This window comes from Microcaecilia unicolor, chromosome 4, assembly GCF_901765095.1.
Source record: "Microcaecilia unicolor chromosome 4, aMicUni1.1, whole genome shotgun sequence".
Lineage (NCBI taxonomy): Eukaryota > Metazoa > Chordata > Amphibia > Gymnophiona > Siphonopidae > Microcaecilia > Microcaecilia unicolor.
The window spans coordinates 143,534,116-143,556,821 of NC_044034.1; the positions used below are offsets into that span (position 1 = coordinate 143,534,116).

At 44.1% G+C, this 22,706-nt stretch overlaps 1 protein-coding gene across 1 annotated transcript in view; it reads right to left on the reverse strand.

Annotated features, from left to right (window-relative positions):
- Positions 1 to 22,706, reverse strand: part of METTL15 (methyltransferase like 15) — a 277,974-nt gene that overhangs the window by 151,657 nt on the left and 103,611 nt on the right. The window contains exon 3 of the mRNA XM_030200687.1: positions 5,244 to 5,380. Coding sequence (XP_030056547.1) covers positions 5,244 to 5,380 — 137 coding nt within the window. The remainder of the gene's footprint in view (positions 1 to 5,243; positions 5,381 to 22,706) is intronic.

The window sequence follows — 22,706 nt, forward strand, 5'->3', positions numbered from 1 at the left end:
TCTAAGCACTGCTTTAGCAGCAGTCCCAGTATAAGACAGGATTATCCACATGGGCAGCATTTGTTTCTTTAAACACCTGATATTTCAGTGAAATAAAGTCTAAAGATTTCCCATCTCCATAAAGCCAAATAGGGAACTTCCACTGATAATGTCATGGTGATGCCCCAGGGAACTTCAAGCAGGCAGGTACAGTAGCGTGATCTGAAATTTTAATGGGTCCAATCTCTGCTGCCTGTATCACTGTAAACAAACAACGCAAAATGAAAATGTAGTCTATCCTGGACATGGTGGCATGTGCCCTAGACAGATGAGTATAACCCCATTCTATCAGGTGTAAGGTGCGTCAAACATCCACCAAATCCAGGACTTCACTCAACATTGAAATTTCCCGAGATTCATGACAGGATCCACTCGCTGTCTCGTGAAATCTATCTAACCTTGGGTCCCCCACTTCATTAAAATCCCCTATCAAAAAAGGGACCCCATCAAAACTTTGAATATGATGAAGAATTTGTTTAAAGAAGGCTTTACTGTAAGAATCAGGTGCATAAACATTACACAGGAGCAGTTACATGGACTATCAAGAAACGCCCAGCATCATCAAGAATAATTTGGTGGGTAACGAGTTGGATCTGTTTGCGAACTAATATTATGACTCCCATCTTTTTGGCCCTCGCCGAAGAATCAAAAGAAGAACCAACCCACCAACGGCACAGCATCTGATGTTCCTCTGCATCTAGATGCGTTTCTTGGAGGAGAGCTATGGACACCTTCTGTTGGTTTAGCGCTTGAAATATTTTCTGACGTTTAATTGGGAAAGAAATGCCTCCCACATTCCAAGTGGCAATTTTGAAGGGCATTACATGATAGCATTGTATAAATGATACAGAAACTTGATAACCACCATAAAAGAGCAATAAGGGCCTGCCAGTACCCCCACCACCCTAACCATAGTATCTTCTGTTGCATATTTCCCCGCCTGACAAACTGGAGTTCCCTGCCCAAAATCTGACCTCACAATCCTCTCAAGAAAAACCTCCCTCCCCTTCGCCCCAACCCCTGCCCTCTCCACATAGGCACCATAAGCTGCACGACTTCCTTACCCCCAATTGCTACCCCAACTTATAACTTAGTAAAAAAAAAAAAATAGATCTAATGACTCCCAGACTCCTTCCCAGCCATACAGAACAATGCAAACAAACAGCAGAACTTCTGCCTTTGAAGAAGAAAAAAAATACAAAACACACTCCTCCAACCCTCTCAGTCATTGTCAAAAAGGTCCCAGGTATAATACTGAGAACTTATAAGTCACTTAGTGGTGCTCGGCCTATCACGTTCCAGTTGAGCCACGAAAACTTGCGCCGCTTCAGCAGTATCATAATATTGAAAGGTTCCGTTGTGATGAATCCTCAACTTTGCCAGATATAACAAGCTAAAGCGTGCTTGCAGTTTATGTAGGTGGCCACAAAGCAGCGAAAACTGCCGGCATCGAAGAGAAACGTTGGTAGAATAGTCTTGAAAACACAAGATCTTATGTCCTTCATACTCCAGTGTTTTGCCGCTTCTAAGTGCTGGCAATATCTCCATCTTATTGTGGTAATGAATCAGTCTAACGATGAATATCCTGGGGTGGTCTGTTGGTAATCATCTGGGACCCAGTCTGTGTGCACGTTCAATACGCAGAGGGCCAGCTGTACTTTGATGCTGTAAGACCCTAGGGAACCAAGCTTCCAGAAAACAGCGTAGTCTCGCATCGTGCACCGATTCCAATAATCCACCCAGCCTTAGGTTGTTTCTATGAGAATGGTTTTCCAAGTCATCAACTTTTCCTTCCAAGGAGGCAACTTTGTCTTGAAGACTCTTGATTTCCAATGAGAATTCTTGTGTCGAAGTTTCTACGTCTCCAACTCTCTGTTGAACCTCCTGAAGATCCTTGGTGAAAGTAGCAAATTGATGTTCCATGCTGTCCAATTTATCTATAAATTGCTTCAACTGTGCTCCCAAAGTCTGTTCTAGGGCTTGTCGGACCTCTGTGACTATTTCCGATGCCCAGGCGGAACCCACAGTAGGCGAGGGAGGTGCACTTTTCTCTGCCATCTTTGGGCCTCCTCCTCGAGGCTTCTCTGCTTCCTTCTTGGAACCTCGAGTAGCCATATAAGAACACAGCATCCCTCAGGCAACACTGGTACATTAAAGTTCCTCCACCGGAAAAATAACTATCAGGCACTTCCAGAAGCTAAGAGGTGGGGGGGGGGGGGGGGAGTGGGGAAAACGCTCACACTTCAGCTCTGCTGCACTGCTTACCAACCAATTAATCACAGGATCAGCCCTGTGCTGTGTTCCTTACACCGGGCTCAGGAAATATTCTTGTCAAGTGAAGTAGGCGCCTGGCTCAAATGGCGCTGCCTGTCTTCCCCTCAACGTGTTCGGTATCCGGGGTTCAATCCAGCAGCCTCTCCGATGTTGGAATCTCAGCACCTCTTTCCCCGTCACCTTTGAACAGGACCTTTGCTCCACTGAAGCGCTATATCTGATGCTCCAGGCGTCACACTCTCCCCTACAGACAGTAGTGGCGTCAGGGAGGAACTACCGGGGGCACTGTTGCCAGCTCTCTTCCTGCTTTACCAGATCTAAGGCCCGATTTAGACCCTGGACCATGGTAGACATACTCTCCCCGCCTGTGCGTTGTCTCTTCAGCTCCCTCCACCGTGCCGCTTGCCGTTCTCTTCGGCGCCACCTCTCCAGCTCCCTCCTTGCAATCGGCAAGCAATGCCAAACTGTCACCACTGCTTTTCAGAGCCTCTCTGCGGCCAGTCGCCCCCCACCAAGCCCTTGCTTCTCCTCTACTAGCTGGACCCGCTCGTTGTGCACAATGGGGGGGTGGGTAACATGCACCTGCCGCTAGCAGCTCCCAACGAGGTTTCCGGGAGGCAAACATCAGCGCTTTCTCTGCCGGTCGATTGGGGGTGGTTGGGGGAGCAGAACTCACTTTGTGGGAGAGGGTCTGGGTCCAAGTCGGAATCCTCAATCAGGGGTTTTGTGGAGCGCAACTTGCAGTGGCCATCTTGGCCGGCAGCTCCACCAAAGTCTGTACATTAACAGTAAATGCTTACATAGAAACTAAAGATTGTTAAGACTTTATCGCACAATAAGCACATATTAACAAGCTAGCACACAAATGCATTGAAGCATTTTGCAGTAGTTTGCTACTGCTCATTATTATATTTTTTTCTGATGTTTTGTCTGGGATGGGGTGTGGGGGGCACAGCATGAATGGAGAGTGGGTGTGGAAACAGTAGCCAGCTAGCACATTATACTTACCTTGTGTTAACTTGCTAATGCAAAGTTAACATGGGAGCACTTAGCACATCCTAAATAGGAGGTAGTAAGTGTTCCTGCATTAACTTTCTGCAGTTACCTCGCATTAATGGTAACATTAGCGCATGACCTGCAAAAACAAGAAGGAAAGCCCCCAAAAAGTGCCATGTAAAATTTGCAGTTATCATGCAGTAAAATCCTGCTTCGAAATAAAGGAAGAGAAGGGATAGGAAGCCACAAGCAGGTAGACAGACAAACACCAGAGGAGTCCGCAGGAGGCAGCCCTCTCCACACTTACTGACAACCCTCCACTTGTCCTCCAGTTATAAGCCTACCAGGGGAGGAGCATATTCTAGTCCTAGCTCAGGACTATAGAGCTCTCCAAGTTCAATTAGGGGGAGGTCCTTAAATGGATCCCAAGAACTACTAGCTTGTCCCCGATGCACCCAGTGAGAGGGCCTTAGCCCAAACTTCCAGGATACAGACCAAAAGAAATGCTGCAACAATCCAACCTGCAACCAATTGCTGAAAGGCAGAGAATACTGTAAAAATCCAGAGCTACACCAATTCTTACAGTGGTGGTGATGTCACTGAACTTCAATGTTCTCTGCCTCCAGCTGCTGGTTGGAGACAGCACAACCCACTGATCTGGACTGGTCCAGCAGAAAGAAAAGGAACAGTGTATCTTCTTTCTTTCTACTCCACTGTTCTGAGTAGCTGATCATATGAAATCCCAATTTTAAGTAATCTCTAGCCCCTTTCCCCTCCCTTTTCATGCCCAACAATAATCCGAACAGCCACCAAAACCAGTGCAGTTGTTACCTAAATATTAGACCTCCTTGGTTCCTTAGGCCTTTCAGGATGGTGCACCATCCAACATCCAGTCTTTCACAGTGCCCTCGTTAAAATAACAGGCAAACTGGGTTACACGAACACTTGCATTTCTGCTAGAACTTCTACTCATTTATGCACTTGCAACCTGTCAAGTAGATATATGGTCTATATTCTAAGTTATTACTGGCCGTATGACCAGAATACCTTGAATTTCATCAAAATTTATATCTATGGGAAAATACAAATTGCTTTCAATGGACCCACAAATTATGATCCACAGTTTGCTTCATTTAATGAGAGTACAGTGAATTCTCACTCTTTGCACAATTAGCATTCACTATTTCACACATCTGAGAAAGGTGCAAATAGAGGTCACAATTCGCCATTCATGCCACTTTGCTCTTGTATTCGCACACATGAACATTTCAAAACAGCCTTCTTTTGCTTTCACTTTTGCATTTTTGGCATTTGCTTCTGGAAAGGACCACAAAGCATCCAAGGAGTGAGCTGCAAGCTACCAATCCTAAGAGAAAAAAACATGTAATGTGTCTTAGTGATAAAATAAGTGCGTTAGTTTCGTTCCAGCATGTCCGTTTCTGCTGTTGGCCATGAGTTTAATGTTATTATCCAGCACTGTTCTGTGCAAAATGTGTATGCAATATACTATATGTTCTATCTGGTTTCTCAGCAAGCACAGTAAAAAAAATGAGTTCCAGTACAGGTTTTTGTTAAGGGCTATCCCATGCAGGAACACCTTCCGCGATTTCATGGAAACAGATATAGCTGGAACCTATTTTCCCATATGGACATTGTTTCAGTATTCACGAATTTGCAGTTCGTAATGTTTTTTTAAATAAACAATACCATTGCGAATAGCAAGAATGCACTGTAACGTGCACTACAGAGACTTACAAAAATAGGGTCAAATGGGATATTTCTCTAGCACTAGTTTTAGAGGAAAACCTGAAAGTGGTATACCTTACAAACATGATCATGAAAATACAAAACGGCCTTTCCTTACACACTAATGCAGACCATGTTTGATATATGATCTCTAGGTCCACAAACTGAATATGGTTTATAGTACTTACGGGTGTGACAGTGATAGCTTCTGAGCTAGTTTGTATGCTGTAGGATCCCTGTCCAATGCATATATTTGAACATCAGGAGTTTGCTGTAGGATACATTCAGTATGGCCCCCTGCTCCAAAAGTCATATCTAGGATACACTGTGACGTACCAAAAGAAAAAAAAAAGATTACTTATCATAATATCTAATTCACTATCTTGAAATAATTTAAATTTTTTCTATTAGACTTTTATGTAAAAAAGCACTTTCTTGTTTACATCGTGAACTTAAAAGCCTAGCCTTCCTTTTCAAATATGCTACAGTAAATTTGTTGAGAGTTGCTCTCTTAATTTATAAAGGACTTGTGTGAGAAGTTCTGCCAAATCTAAACTTTTGGCCAATATAAATATTTGTCAAACAGGTATTAGTTTTGCCTGGTGTTGTATCCTCCCAATGTGTCTCAATATCCATATATTACAGAGCTCAGACTTCTACATGTGAAAAAAACAATTTGTTAACAGACTAACAAACTTATTGAGTAGGTGGTGAGTATACTAACAAATGTCTTAAGAAATAAACATGAAACACAATAAACTTTTAAGATAAATCCATGGGCTCAACTTTAAATACTGTAGCAAAAGAACCAAATGACCAAAAAACATCCAGTATGCATGCAAAATTCAAAAACAGTAGGAAAACATTTCAACCTTGCAGGATAGTCTGTATGCAACCTTAAGTTGCCATACTCCTACGAAAGAACTTCAAAGGGACACCTCAGCAAACTGGAACTGTTCAAAAAGCTTACCACCATTACCCTACGCCCGGAGAAAATGGATGTTTGGCATACTACGTGTATGATCACAGAGGACATAAAGAGATCAAAGATACAATCTTTCAAAAAAACAAAAAAAACCCTCTTTCTGCAATAAGAGATGCCAGTACTTCTGTGACGTTTCTAGAAGGCAAACGCTGTTTAAGATGACACAAGTATAGTACCTTGACAAAGTTATAAGGGCAAAACTGGCCACAGTCAGTTCGCGTTGAGAATTTAAACAGCTTTAAGTTTGAAATTTTATGTTTACATCACATTTTGTTTGGATCCACAAAAACTGTTTCAATTAGAGTTTTAACAAAATTATTCTCAAGGGTTTTTTTATGCCTCTGAAGTTAACCTACCCACGAAATCCCTACCATTGTTTCTTCTGAAATACAAAAGTGGAGGGAGGGTTCTGAGGCTTTTTCCCCTTGAGCATTTTTTGTACTCTATCGAATGTTGTTGATATAAGAAGTACTGGCAGATTTTACTGTAGAAAGAGTTTTTTTTTTTTTTTTAAAGAATGCACTACAGGTATGAATCTAACTACTCAGAGATCATCCTGTCCTTGTTCTCTCTCGCCCACCAGAGCTGTCAGTTATCTCTCCCATTCAACACTCTGCCTTGCACTTTCCAATACTTTATCTTTGTATCCTTCTCCCTCCCCATGCATTTCCTTGTATGTACTCACATCATGAAACTGATGAAATGGACTCTAATCTTCAAAAGCTCGTCCCTTGATAAATTAGTCTGTAAGGTGCCACCTGCCTCTGTCAATTTTGCTATACCAGACTAACAGAATTTTACAAGGGCTAGCTATCTATATCTATTTAAAATATTTATTAACCACATTATTCACAATGCTAGGCTGAATCACGACAAAAAATTTTAAACTGCAATTAATTGCATGATTAAATGTAGGGGCATATTTATTTATTGTACCCCACATTTTCCCACCTTTTTGCAGGCTCAATGTGGCTTACAGAGTATGGAAATGAAAACGTCGTTACATGATTTGAAGACAAAAGTCCAGATGTCTATATTTTTTGGGTTTTTTTTTTTGGGGGGGGGGGGGGAGAGGAGACAGAGAGACTTTGGACCACGTACTTCCTTCTCCCTTCCTCCCCTGCTGTGTTAGGTATCACGCATTTGTTGGTGGGGATGATGAAGCTCAGCTAGCTGAAAAAAAATCTACTGCCTGAGCCTCCCCCTTCCTTAATCCTGAGGCAGCACAAGAAGGAAGTAGGTGGCGCGCATCCAGCTGCTGACACAAACACTTCCCACGTATGCTTAGTTTGTGCACGACTGAGCATGCTCGGGGAGTGCCAGCGTCGGTGACCGGAGGCACACTGCCTCTTTCTTGCTCCCGAGGTAGCATAAAGAGAAAGGGGGAGGCTCAGGCAGTGGATTTCTTTGGCTGGCGGGGCTTCGGCAACCCCACCAGCCATTGGACAGGTGCTGGAACTTTGGAGAGGGCCTGAGCCCAAAGTGGGGGGGAGGGGATCCAGGCCAAGGCTATGCCACTAATTAAAGGACCATTATCTGATGACTTAGATAAATTCTTTAGCTTCCTTTTTAATAAAACCCTGTTTAATATTATTGCCTTCAAATGTAAAACTGTTGTACTATACATTACCATTACCTTTTGTGTATACCAAGAAAGTATTCATCATTGTTTTTAAAGTCTGTGGTGCCCTTTTACTACGTTGCACTAAAAAGTGACCAGTACTATCCCCAGTGTGGGAATTTCCCATGCGGTGAGGCCACTTTAATTATGGCGGTAAAATTGCCCCATTTTCCATTAATGGCCATGCGTTAATTTCTCCATAGGCGCATGAGCACTTACTGACACCTATTTTCTTGGCGGTAAGGGCTCACACGCTACAGGTTAGTGTGCAGCGATGTAGGTGCACTAACCGATTAGCGCAGAACACACCTACTCTTCGTCCCCAGTACTACCCTCTTCACCTACCAACACAGCATGACTATGATCGAACAGGACAACACGCAATCTTCATCCATTCCGACCCTCCACTTATACCTAATATGATCACTATACAACTTTGTACTTGTTATCCAACGCCTGGGCAAACGCCTTTGACGATATTATGTAAGCCACACTGAGCCTGCAAATAGGTGGGAAAATGTGGGGTACAAATGCAACAAATAAATAAATGTGCCAATCCCAAAAGTACTGCGAGATGCCTAAGCGCCCCCCGTGGTAGTGCTTTTTAACCTGCGGTGAGCAAGCATTAGTGCTTACCGTAGCTTAGTAAAAGGGCCCCAGGTCTGATATATTGTTGTATGCCATCCGTTTTCTATAATGTATTGTACACTGCCTTGATATAACTAGTGAAAGGTGGTATAACAGATATTACAAATAAGTAAGGCGTTAACTGTGATTTAAATGCAGCCCTAATATATGTGTGTATGTAGATGTATATAGCAGTTAGTGCAACTATCATGGGCATACATTAGAAACAAAGTGGGTAGACACTCAAGCTGCTCCAATACGAGTTTACACAGCTCAGGTCCCCCGAGACCTTAGCCCCCCCCCCCCCCCCCCCTCCTCACCTTTAACCAAGCAAATATCAGGCAAGAGCAATGAACAATTGCTCCTGACATGCTGGCACCAAAATTCAAACTCTTCCTACCTGATCCTGGACTATCATGGATAGGGCCGAGGAGTGGTGCTGCCCAGCAGCAGCACCAGCATTTTGAATTTTGGTACCAGCAGGTCAGGAGCTATTAGGCATTCATTGCTCTTGAAATCTTCCCCAGCTGTAAATGTGAGTGCTACACACATGTTCTATGTTAATGTTTGTTTTCCCTAACACAATTATCTCATTTCATAGGCATAACAAGTATGACACATTTTCAGATTTAAATTCAGTTTAATTTTGTTATTCATTCAACAGTAACTTTGTATCTAACCGTTAGACTTCTAGAGAAAAAACAACAGCTTACCACATTTTACTATCCTACCCTACTTGACAAATTCTAATCAGAAATAGTTAAATGACACTGGAGTCCTTTTCTAAAACTGTATTTTACTATGCAACAGACATTAGCATGGACCTGTGCTCAACAGCTACTGTAAAAATCCACACTAGCTGCTTGGTGCAGGTAGGGGTGGGTCACAGGCATGACAGAGATAGAGGTATAGCTTCCTATCACAACTAGTGCATGGTTCGATCCTGCGCGTTGTCATGACTGCTGATAGCACGGCTACACTTAACACCACTAAAAGAGGAGGTATGAGCAGTTGCAAGACTGGCAGTCCGGTAACATGGCTGCTGTCCCCACTGTCAAAAAAACATGAAGCCGTGATGACAGTGGCAGGTCACTCTTTCTGATCCCCATTCGATACCTCTTCTGCCAGACATCCCTGGGGACTCTCTGGTAGTCTAGTCGGATAAAAGGAAGGGGGTCCTCACAACTTCCACACAAAAGCAAGCAAAAAAACAAGAGTGTAAGTGAGAAAGTTCCAAATGACCAGGGCAATCAAGGGTAAGAGCATACAAATGTTTATTTTGCCAAAGTAAACTGACCCAAAAGACTCAACACAGGACGTGTTTCAGCACAGAGCCTTCCTCAGGGGTCTAAAAACATGAAAACTCACTTAAAAATCGTTTTGCTGAATCATGGGAATAAAGGTGCCCAGGGAAACCATCCTGAACTTGTCTCGGATTTGTTCAGGGCCCGTAGATCTAGGATGAGACGCATCCCCCCTGTCTTTTTCTGCACAAGGAAGTACATGGAATAGAATCCCTGCGCTTCTTCCCCTGGTGAAACGGGTTCGACCACGTGGGCCTTTAGAAAGGCGGAGAGTTCCTCTGCAAGTACCTGCTTGTGCCGAGAGCTAAATGAATGAGTTCTCGGTGGGCAATTTGGTGGTTTGGATATCAAATTGAGGGTGTATCCTAATCAGACTATTTGAGGAACCTACAAATCGGAGGTTATGACAGGCCACCTTTGGTTAAAAAATGCTAACCTCCCTCCAACCGGCAAGTCGTCCGGCACGGACACTTTTATGGCAGCTATGCTTTGCTGGAGCCAGTCAAAAGCGCATCCCATGCTTTTACTGGGAAGCAGCAGGGGACTTGGGCACATGCTGTTGATGAGAACAAGCACACTGGGGCGAGCCATAGGAGTGTACCTATGCCTAGAATAGGAAGCACTCCGGGACCCACCAAAATACCTCCTAGATGAGGTAGTGGTCGCAGAAGGTGCACGGCGGGAGATAGAAGACATAGCATCTGTGTGCTTTTTGATCTGGTCAACCAGTTCTTCGACATTCTCTCCGAAAAGGTTATCCCCACGGCAAGAGGCATCCGCCATCCTCTGTGGATCCAATGGTCCAAGTCAGAAACACGCAGCCATGAGAGTCTGACCATTTCTATACCTTGAGCAGAGATTCTGGATGCCACGTCAAATGTGTTGTAAGTGCCCCCAGCCAAGAACTTGCGACACACCTTCTGCCGTTTGACCGACTGGCGGAAAGGCTCAGCGTGCTCCAGAGGGAGCGATTCAACCAAGTCAGACAGCTGCCTCACCAAGTTCTACAAGTAGACGCTCATGAAAAGCTGGTATGATTGAATGCAGGCAATGAGCATTGCAGCCTGATACATTTTCCTCCCCAAAGAGTCAAAGGTCCTAGCTTCTCTGCCTGGGGGAGCTGAGGCATAGTCCCTAGTACTCTTCGCCCTTTTGACAGCGGCATCCACCACCATGGAGTTGTGGGGTAACTGAGACCTCACCAACCCAGGTTCCTCGTGGATCCGATATTGAGAATCAATTTTGTTAGGGATCATAGGGACAGAGGGGACGCCCAGTTCCGCATGAGGACTTCCTTGAGTACCTCATGCAGAGAAGCCGTTACAGCCTCCCTAGGTGGAGAGGTGTAGTCCAGGATATCGAGCATCTTGGCCCTGGGCTCATCCTCCACTGCTACGGGGAATAGAATGGCCTCTCCGCGGGTTGAGGGTCAGCTGTAATTGCAGCATGAGGCATGGTAGGCGCAAGCACCTCTGACGCCGATGCACTTCAATGCAGCAAGCCTTACAGAAGTTCTGGAAGCAGGGCCCAGATCCACGTGTCAAGAGTCGCCATCGGCAAAGGCTGTGGGGCCAGTTGGAGATCAGTTTGCAGAAGCGCTTGGGACGCAGGAGCAGGATCTATGCTGCAGGAGCAGGATCTCAGCTGCTAGGAGACAGACTCGTTGGCACCTCCTGAATGGAGGGGGAGTGGTCCTCCCTACATCGACACTTCTCAGGTGCCGAACTCTTCAGCGCTCCGAAGCTCCCGGCAACGTGTGTCAAAGGAGAACGCTGTTGATGCTTCTTAGCCTTTGCCCAATGCACCTCACCGAGACTCCTCAGTGCCAACAAGGATGACGTTGAATCCTCCTGTTGCCTAGGGGCGGTCCCGGGAGGCCTGCATAGCAAGAGGCCTCGAGGTAGATGGAGACTCACTTGATGCCTCACTGCTCCCAGTGTATCAGGGTCTCTGAGCAGCCATCCCTACCTCAACTCCCGTTGTCGATGTTGAAGGACTGGACCGGGCTCCAAAAAGATTTTCTCTCTGAGCCTCTTGGGCAGTTTGTGTCCTCTTCTTCATACAAAGACAAAGGGCACAACTTGCTGGGCTATGATCGGGCCCAAGGAACTAGATACACCAAGAATGGGTATCTGTACCTGAGATGGTCCGGTTGCACCGAGTACAGCATTTGAAGCCACTGGGAGTCTTCGATAACATGGAAGGGAAGACAGCTTCGGCTAAATCAAAAAACGCAATTGTGCCAAAAGGAAAGATGCACAAAAGGAGAAGGAACCCAGCCAAGTAGGCCTAAGTACAGCCGTGAAAAAAACGAAAGGGGGGGAAAAAAAAAAAAGAGGCAAAAGAACGCCAAAAATGCTGAAAAAGTGCTTTAAGAAAGGCACTGAAAGGCTCATTCTCAGGTGAAAAAGGAGCCACAGAGAAAACTGCTGCTCCTCTCGTGGAAAAAAGATAACTGAGAACGTGGTTGCGCAGCGCGCTACTCGCACCAGAAGGCTCTAACCATGAGTCTCCACTCAATCCAGAAGACAGAGAGCCTTGGCCACCAGAAGCAAACTGTGGGTGCCCCCCTGCCGATTGATATAGGCCACTGATATAGGTCACTGCCTTAGTGTTGTCCGACAAGACTCAAACCGCCTTGCCCTCCAGCAGATCTTGAAAACTTGCCAAGGCATTCACAACTGCTCTCAATTCCAAATGATTAATAGGTCAAGCCACCTCGAGCGAAGTCCAGTTCCCCTGAGCAACCTGATTCAGACAATAGGCTCCTCACCCTGAAAGACTGGTATCTGTAACAACTAACCCCCATTGTGGGGTGGCCAACGGCATGCTCTTCTGCAAATTCAGCGGAAACAGCCACCACGCCAAGCTGTTCCTGGCTCTGTCCAACCAGGGCAGTCACCGTTGATAGTCCAGAGAAGTCAGTGACCACCTGCTGAACAGGAAGTGCCGGAGGGGACGCCTTTGTGCTCTTGCCCACATGCAAGAGCACACAAGCTGCCATGGAACCCAGAACTTGAACATAATCCCAGGGACAGGGCATGCGAAGCAAGGAACAAACTTGTGAAATCAACTTGATTAGCTGACCATCTGGCTGGAACACCTTCCCTTGCCTCGTGTCGAAGCACACTCCTTGGCTCTGTTGATCACCCAGCCCAAGGATTGGAGGAGGGCTATAATGCGATCGGTGGCCACGCGACTCTCCTGCACCGATGCTGCTTAGATCAACCAGTCGTCGAGATAAGGATACACCCAAATCCCCTCTTTTCACAGAAAGGCCGACACCACCATCATGACCTTGGGGAAGGTGCATGGAGTGGTGGCTAGGCCAAAGGGACGAGCCCAAAACTGGAAGTGACGACCCAGGACCACAAACCTAAGGAATCTCTGATGAGACTACCAAATCAGGATATACAAGTATACCTCCCAAAGACTGAGAGTCATCAAGAACTCGCCAAGTTGAACCGCTACACTGATGGCTCAGAAGGTCTCCATGCGAAAGTGTCAAACCTGCAAAAACTTGTTCACCTTTCTTAGGTCGAGAATGGGTCTAAAGGCTCCTCCCTTTTTGGGAACCACAAAATAGATGGAATAGCGTCCCTTCCAAACTTCAAGGGGAGACACAAGAATGATGGCCCCCCAACTACAGGAGGTCTTGCAGAGTGCTCAGTACCGCCATCCTCTTGGAGCGCGTGGAACACTGGGATTCAAGAAAAGAAATCTGCAACGGGAGAGTCAAATTCGAGTTTGTAACCTTCCCACACACATCGAGGACCCACTCCGGGTGGAACAGGGTCACCCGACCACCTATCTGCTCCCCCAGAGTCGACCAGCGCCCCATCATTGGGAAGATCGAGGCGCAGTTCCCGGGCAAGCAGGAGCTGCTGAAGCCCGTTTGTGATTGCGAAAGACAGAGCACTGCTAAAATGAGAGCGCTGAAAAGGCCCTGAAGACCATCCCAGACGATACCGACTCACCTCCTGAATCCAAGATCTCAAATATCCCTGACGCAGACCGGGCATGGGTTTATCCTAGGGAGGCACTAAGACTTGGAATCCCCCAATTCCTTCACAATCTTCTCTAGATCCTCCCCAAACAGCAATTTACCTCAAAAGGGCTGTTTGGAGGCCATATCCGCTGACCAATGACAGAGACACAAAAGACACAGAGAGGACACAGCCAACACCATCAGCTTGGCCAACAAACGAACCAAATCATAAAGGGCATCAGCCAAGTAGGCGAGGTCCACGTCCATGTGAGAGAACTCAGGAGCCCTAGACAGATCAGTCTCCTGATCGGTCCTCTATAACCGAATGAAGTCAGCTAAGCCAAGCTCTAGCCGCATAAGAACTATGTTTTTCACGAAGAAAGGGGCAATGTGATCGTATTTTTTTGATCGTCACCAGTTTTATTGCTGCATTTTGGAGAGTCTGGAAGTGATGTAGGCTGTTGACTCTTGTACCTTACAATAAGGAATTACAATAATCCAGTTTTGTTATAACAAAAGAATGGATAAGAATCCTAAGAGCTGTTTTGTCGAATAGATGTTCAACTGAGGAAAAGTTGTTTTAATTTATAAAAACAGCCTTTAGTGATATTGGAGACCTGTGACTGAAAATTCATATTTTCATTGATGAAGACTCCAAGTATTTTTACTGAAGATGTAAAGCCAATTGGTGTGCCTGCCAAAGAAACTGGGGCACAAGGTGTTGGGCGAGCTCTTTGGTTGCTAAGTAGACCTTTAGTTTTTTCTCGATTCAATTTTAGTTTTTGTACAATTAGCCATTCCGCAATCTATTCTAGATTCTGATTAAGGGCAGTAAATTGCTGTGAGGTTATTACAATCTAGACTTGACAAGATCTAAATATAATCAGCATATACAAATGGGGTTAAACCCAGAGACTATACAAGTGTAAGTAAAGGATGGACTCCTGTGGGACACTACATGTAAGAAAATATGAATGGGATGAATCACCTAGCCAGCGGACAGTACTGGTTCTGTAGACAGGTATGAGCAGAACCACTCTAATGCAGTATCTGAAATGTGAAGTCTTGCTATTAGAAAAGAATGGTTCAGCAGGTTGAAAGCTGATGATAGGTCAAGGGAAATAAGAATAGAGGTCTTACCTTGGTCTAAAGTTTGGTAAATGAAAGTGGTCATTCCAATTAGGGAAGGCTTAGTACTTTGTTGCATTTGAAATCTACTTTGATTTTGGTGGCGTGCACTAAGTTTTTCAAGATAGTCTTCCAGTTGGTTCAGAACAATCCTTTCTGCTACTTTGGATATCTAAGGGAGTTGAGTGATCGGCCGGTAATTGTTAGGAGAAAGAGTAGAGAATTTTCAATTTCAGGTAAATGTGAGCAGTTTTCAATGTTATAGGCACAATACCTGAACTCAGGCTGCCAGTGATCACTGAACGGACAAAAGGAAGAAGTGTAGCTTGAAACCACAATACTAGAGACGATGGTATAGGGTCTGATGGTGAGGTACAGCATTTTAAAGAATGCATTGCCTGAAGTGTAGATGAAGCTGAAGGAAGATTAAAGGCACAAAATATGCTGGTTAGTGAGCATCATGAGCAGATATTTTCATTTTCATGAAGAGGTGGTGTCGGGGAATGAGGCACACAAAGTAATCTGCTAGGGCATCAGCAGACAGTGAAGTATAAGATCTTAGATGAGTGCTTGAAGCAATTGTAACAGTCTTCAATATCTGATACCAGATATGGGCTATCAAAGCAGAGCAATGTTTTTATTTAGCCTGTCAAGTAGTAGTTCTATATATAAGAGCTTGGTGCTGATATTTCTGATGGTTTAGAGGTGTACGATGCTTATGCCACGTGCACTGAGTGTGCTTCAACTGGCGTTTCATGAGGTGTAACTCAGGTCCAAACCAAGGCTAGATTTGCACTTGTCTATTAAGAGAATAGGATAAGAACATAAGCGTAGTCATACAGGGTCAGACCAATGGTTCATCTAGCCCAGTATCCTGTTTCCAACAGTTGCCAATCCAGGTCACAACTACTTGGCAGAAATCCAAATAGTAGTAACATTCCATGCTAACAATCCCAGGGCAAGTAGTGGATTCCCCATGTCTTTCTCAATAGCAGACTACGGACTTTTCCTCCAGGAACTTGCCTAAACCTTTTTTAAACCCAGATACCGCTATTACTACATCCTCCTACAAAGAGTTCCAGAGCTTAACTATTCGGTGAGTGAAAAAATATTTCCTCATATTTGTTTTAAACGTATTTCCATGTAACTTCATTGAGTGTCCCCCAGTCTTTGTACTTTTTGAAAGCGTAAACAATCAATTCAATCCTACTCGTTCTACACCACTCAGGATTTTGTAGACCTCAATCATATCTCCCCTCCTCCATCTCTTTTCCAAGCTGAAGAGCCCTAACCTCTTTAGCCTTTCCTCATATGATAGGAGTTCACCCCGTTTATCATTTTGGTTGCTCTTCTTTGAACCTTTTCTAATTCTGCTATATCTTTTTTGAGATATGGTTACCAGAACTGAACGCAATATTCAAGGTGAGGTTGCACCATGGAGCAATGCAGAGGCATTATAGTATTCTTGGTCTTACTTACTACTACTACTACTATTTATCACTTCTATACCATTCCTTTCCTAATAATTCCTAGCATTGTTTGCTTTCTTGGCCACCGCCGCACACTGGGCTAATTATTTTAGCATATTGTCTACAATATCACCTAGATCTTTTTCTTGGGTTCTATCCCCCTGGCATCAGATAACTATGATTCGGATTATTTCTTCCCAATGTGCATCACTTTGTACTTATCCACATTAAATTTCATATGCCATTTGGATGACCAGTCTTCCAATTTCCTAAGGTATTTCTGCAATTTTTCACAGTACTTATGTGTTTTAACAACCTTGAATAGTTTTGTGTTAACTGCAAATGTAATCAACTCATTCGTCATTCCAATTCCAAGATCATTTATAAATGTGTTAAATAGCACTGGTCCCAGTACAAATTCCGGTGGCACTCCACTATTCACCCTCCTCCATTGAGAGAAATGGCTATTTAGCCCTACTCTCTGCTTTCTGTCCAATAACCAAGTCCTAATCCACAACAGAACATGATCTCATAGGTGCTAGCAAATCATATGTTGTAGAGACAGCTGAGTTCCACAGAAAGGTATGACTAATTTAAAAGACATGGGAAATATAGGCATTGCCCTAGCAGGGCTTCCCTTGTGCTGACGTCACAAAGTGGATAGCGCACCACATCAGTTGGGGGCGCATCACATAGGGCGCATTTGGTGCTTACAAAACTCTTCTGTGAGGAAAACAAACTTGTAAAGACTTGTTCCTTTTCCTCCTGATAGACCAGTCAATACTAATGGGTTGTGCTCCCCAAAAATAGATGGAGGCACTGCTGGAAGTGGAGAATACTGGAGAAATACAGGACTGCACCAATCTTTATAGTGGTGGTGTCACTGAAGTTTTGTGTACCCTGCCTTCACCTAGTTGGTTGGGGAGTGCAACCCATTAGTCTGGACTGGTCTAGAAGGACTTAAAAGAAAAATAAATCATCAGATAGGGACAAATTTCACCTTATAATGGTCCAAACACAGCAGAATAACGAGTCTCAAAACAAAGTCATTGCTTCCAAATAATTTTTCAATTGTCTAAGTAAGCATACCTTGGAAAAAGAGCCCTTAATTGTTTGTTTGATAAGTGGCTTAAAGGATAGAGTACTGTCCAGTAAAACTCTTAGGTATCATACCTCAATCCGTGCTTCAATTTTCTGGTCATCAACAGAAACCCACACATAACAGCTGACATTGCTAAATAACCATTAATTCAGTTTTATAAAGATTCAAACTGAAACACATTATTCAAATGCCAACATGAGAGCGCTTTAATCCCCCTAGCAATAGTTTCTAGGGAGGACTAACTTTTCAATACTGATGTGTTATCTATATGTAAATTTAATTGCTGTTCCTGACTTATGGTGTTTTTGCAATTAAACAGATTACAGGTTTAACAAATAAATAAAACTAGTTTCTTGTCAGAAATGGTAGCCAGCCTGATAGAGTGCTAAGTCACAGTTTTCTGTGACACTATAATTATTATTCTATATCATGCTTGCTGTGCAAAAGGGAATATTTAGTACAAATGGCTAGAGGTGATACTGCATGGGTGGTCCTTGCAAGCTACATTGTTATGGGAATCACCCTGCCTACACAACACCAATCTGCTAACATCTTTTTTTTTTTTTTAATCCAGCTCTGTTGCTATTGGCAGAGAATCATATAGCTGTATCTTCTACTCTTCTCCCACAGAAAATCTGTTATTTTCTAGAAGGAATTAACTTACATGATGTGTATGGAATAGAAAAAGCATAGCAGTTCAGCACATTATAGTACAATAGTGTTTGTATTAAACTGTACAGATATTCCCACTATTTTGCTACTGGCTGTACAGAGCACAGACAAATACTTTTATGATTAACATTTTAAGACAAGCATAAAATAACAGTGTGCTTCAATTTACCAAGATAATTTTTTTTGATAGAAGTTCTGCCTTCTTTTCTACTTTGTCTCAGATCATTTTCTTTAAAAAACAGATTCTGTTAGATACAGATGAATAACACAGCTGAAAGACTGCAAATGTTACAGAATGAGAAACACAAGGAAAATAATGTTATTTAATTTAAAATATATTTATAGCCCACTGTTCGTTATGATTCAAGACAGGTAACAGAAAGATAAGATATTACTTAAAAAATGTAGGTGACTTCCAAATGTATGTATATAATATAATACATTCTCATCGTATCATCAAACAATTATCTACATTGTAGCATTAGAAGTTTTAAGTGTTGAAGCCGCATATTCCGAAGGGGTTCTTTTACTAATGTACACTAAACAGCTAACGCAGCACTATCAGTATGGCAGGCAGTAGCGCAGACCCATGTTACTGCCTACTGTGCTAAAACAGGTGCATTTGTGATAAAAATGTGCATAAGGTGGTTAACATGGGAGTGGGCGTGACAGGGGTGGGAGTTGGTGCAGCCAGTGGTGACAGCACACAGGTCTTTACCTTGTACTAGGTGGCCCGACTGCTGATAGCACAACTGAAGTAGCGCAGCACGTGGATACGCTGCTGCACCAGCACTATCAGTTGCTCTCCCTCAATACATCCCAATCTCCGCCATCAGCCCAATCCCCCCCCGCCCCCCAACACTAGCCCTATCCCTCTGGGAATAGTGCCATCATCCACAATAGTGGAGGAGTGGCCTAGTGGTTAGGGTGGTGGACTTTGGTCCTGGAGAACTGAGTTCGATTGTCACTTCAGGCACAGGCAGCTCCTTGTGACTCTGGGCAAGTCACTTAACCCTCCATTGCCCCATGTAAGCCACATTGAGCCTGCCAAGAGTGGGAAAGCGCGGGGGTGCCATCCCTGACCTGCTCACTTTTTTGTTGGGCAGTCTGTGGTGATATTCAGTGGCACTGTCTGGTTAAGTGCCACTGAATAACATTTAGGCAGCAGTAAGTGATTTAACTGGAGCTTAAATCACTTTGAATATGAGCTGGTTTATTTAGTTTCTAGGAAATGTTTGAGACAGGCAGTGTCATAGTTAGATAAATAATTATCCCAAAATTTGCAATATTTAAATTTGGCATCATTCCTTACACTACTACTCCTGGTCACACCACTGCAGACACAGTGTTGACAGTCCACAAGAAAAGGGAGTTTCAGCTATTACACAACAGCAACATCTGTTGGTTGAATCAAGAAGCCACTTGTGCTGGGAGCCAGAGGAACCATTAAATAGAGAGAAATACTGAACATAAAGGCTTGTAGCAATGTACCAAACCAGAATAGGTGGAAAATGCCAACATAAAAAGAAGAAAATCTGTTTTGAAAAACCTGTGCGTTATCACAAGGTTAACAAACAAAAGGAAAGTGCTTATCTTGGAACTATATTTTGTATTTCAAAGGCGTTTTTAAAAATGTCTGTTTATCACATAGAGTATATAAGAACCTTGGCAGATGTTTTTTTCTTCCATCTTAAACTAAATAATCTTAGATCAGATCCCAAGGCTATGTTGAGAAAAAAATATATTAAAGTGACAAAAAGTCAATTTTTCTTATAATTACTTCTTTTTCTAATTTCGATCATCTGGGCATTTTTTTTACGTTACATATCTGCAGGACACAAAAGGTCAAAAAGCAATTAAAAATGTAACAAAATGAACTAAATGATGACATGACACACAGAATTCATAAAAAAAAAAGAAAAACACAACTGTTTTTACTTCATTATTCCTCCATGAATCTTTTTCTTCTCTGTTCTAAATGATTTATATCCAAAACCTGTTATGTGACTTCAAGTTATCCAATATGCCAAGATACAATTGAATAGTGTTAGGAGAAAAGGAACAAATTGTGATGAAATGCAGACATGTAACCAATCAAGCCTCTTCAATAAATATGTCATATAACAAGTTGTTAAACCAAACAAACTTTGATTTGCAATTTCAGTGTTATTTTATATATAATAAAATGATTTAAAACATGTAAATAAATGTGTATAAATACAATTGAAGAATTGAGAACTACACTATAGGTACATCCAAGGAATATTAATTTTCTTTAAAAGGGTAGATATGTTCTGTACAGTACCACATTGTCAAAACAGAACAGAGTTGATGCTTTTGAAGTGCGTTGTCATCTTATCAAAATCAAATCCAAATCCAAACCTATGTAACCAAACTATTCAGGCAGTTAGCTTAGCAGGGTTTAAAAAAGGTTTGGATAATTTCCTAAAATCCAATGCATAGTCTAGGATAAGCAACATAAAATCTGTTTTGCTGTTCTGGGATCTTGCCGGATATTTGTGACCTGGATTGACCACTATTGGAGACAGGATGCTGGGCTTGATGGACCTTCAGTCTGACCCAATGTGACAATGTTTATGTTCTTAGGTAATACATATTTGCTATTTCTTTATATATATATACTAGTAAAAAAGGCCCGTTTCTGACACAAATGAAACGGGCGCTAGCAAGGTTTTCCTCGGAGTGTGTATGTTTGAGAGAGTGTGTGTGAGAGTAACTGTGTGAGAGAGAGAGAGAGAATGTGTGAGTGTGTATGACAGAGAGTGAGTGTGGGTGCGAGTGTGTGAAAGAGAGTTGTGTGAGACAGATAGAGTGTGAGAGTATGTGTGCGATACACGGACTCTCTGTGAGACCAAGAGAGTGTATGAGATCGAGACAGTGTTTGAGAGTGACTGTGTGACACAGAGAGTGAATGTGATACAGTGTGAGACATAGAGTGTGTGAGAGACAGTGAGTGAGAGAGAGAGAAAGACAGTGTGTGTGTGTGACAGAGATACCTCCCCCCGCCCCCTCTGGTCTCAGGACCCCCTCCTCCTCTCTGGTCTCAGGACCCCCTCCCAATATCTCCCCTCTTTCTTTCTGCATCCTCTTTTTTTTCCGTACCCTTCCATCCAGCGTCTTCCCTCTTTCTCTCCCCATCCTTCCACCCATCTACCCTCTCTCTTAATCCTTCCATCTAATGTCTCTCTCCCCCTCCTTCTATCCAGTCTCTCTCTCTCTCTACCCTTTTCTATTCAGTGTCCCTTCTCTCTCCACATCCTTCCAGTCTCTCCTCTTTCTCTCTGCATCCATTCATCCATCTCCCCCTTTCTCTCCCCATCCTTCCATCTGTTTTCCCTCTTTCTCTCCCCATCCTTCCATCCGTCTACCATCCTCTCCCATCCCGTGTCTCTCTCTCTATCCCCTTCTTTCCCTCCAGGCCCGCCCACCACAGACCTGCCAAGTCTCCCGCGAAACACGCGGCGCCAGCTCCCATTTCCGGCCACTGCTGCTTCTCCTGTTGAGCAGCAGCAGCCGCTACAAAACCCAAAACAGCTGTTTTTAAAAAGCAAGTGCGGCACCGCAGGCAGCCATCAGGCATTGTCTGTCAGCTCTGCAGCCGCTCCTCTAACCTCTCACGTCACTGCCCCTGGAGAACGACCCCGGAGGATCGCAGCGACGTGAGAGGTAAGAGGAGCAGCTGCAGAGCTGACAGCCAATGCCTGATGGCTGCCTGCGGTGCCGCGCTTGCTTTTTAAAAACAGCTATTTTGGTTTTTGTAGCGGCTGCTGCTGCTCAACAGGAGAAGCAGCAGTGGCCGTAAATGGGAGCTGGCGCCGCGTGTTTCATGGGAGACTTGGCAGGACTATTTGGGTGGGTGGGCCTGGAGGGAAAGTGGCTGGGCCTGGGCGGCGACCTCGGGGGGGGGGGGGAGTGGAGGGGGGAGCGGTGGCGACCTTGGGGGGGAGTGGAGGGGGGCGCGGCAGTGGCAGCGACAACCTTGAGGGAGGGGCATGGTGGCGACGACCTTGGGGGAGGGGTGTGGCAGCAGGGATGGGGCCTCATGCTGCTGTCGTGCGGTTGGTCAGTGCTGCGTGTGATGTCAGCCTGGCTTCGGAGCCTAGCAGACCAACTCAGCCACGAACACAGGCAGCAAGACAGAACTTTGGAGGTGAGAATTATAGGATCTACTAGGGGTTCTTAACCAGTGGTGCCCATATCCCCAAGGGGTACAGGAACACGTCAAACAAGATGTGGAGAATGGTCTTAAACTCAAGCAATTCATTGAAACTTTCTAGACAGACTTAGAAGAAGAATGGTTTAATGTTTGGCAATTAAAATTTAAATGCAAAGAAGTGCAAACTGATGCATCTGGGAAGCAGAAACCGAGGGGAGCTGTATGTCCTAGGAGACAAGAGGCTGATATGCACAGACGGGGGAGGGGGGACCTTGGGGCGATGGTGTCTGAGGACTTTAAAATGAAAAACCAGTGTGACAAAGCGATGGCTGTAGCCAGAAGGATGGTAAGCTGCACTGAGAAGGGAGTAACCAGCAGAAGAAAGGAGGTGTTGATGCCCCCATACAAGTTGATAGTGAGGCCCCATCTGGAGTACTGTGTTCAGTTTTGGAGGCCACATCTTGCTAAGGATGTAAAAAGACTAGAAGCGGTCCGGAGAAAGGCGACAAAAATGATATGGGGTTTGCACCAAAAGATGTATGAGAAGACACTGGAAGACCTGAATATGTACAGCCTAG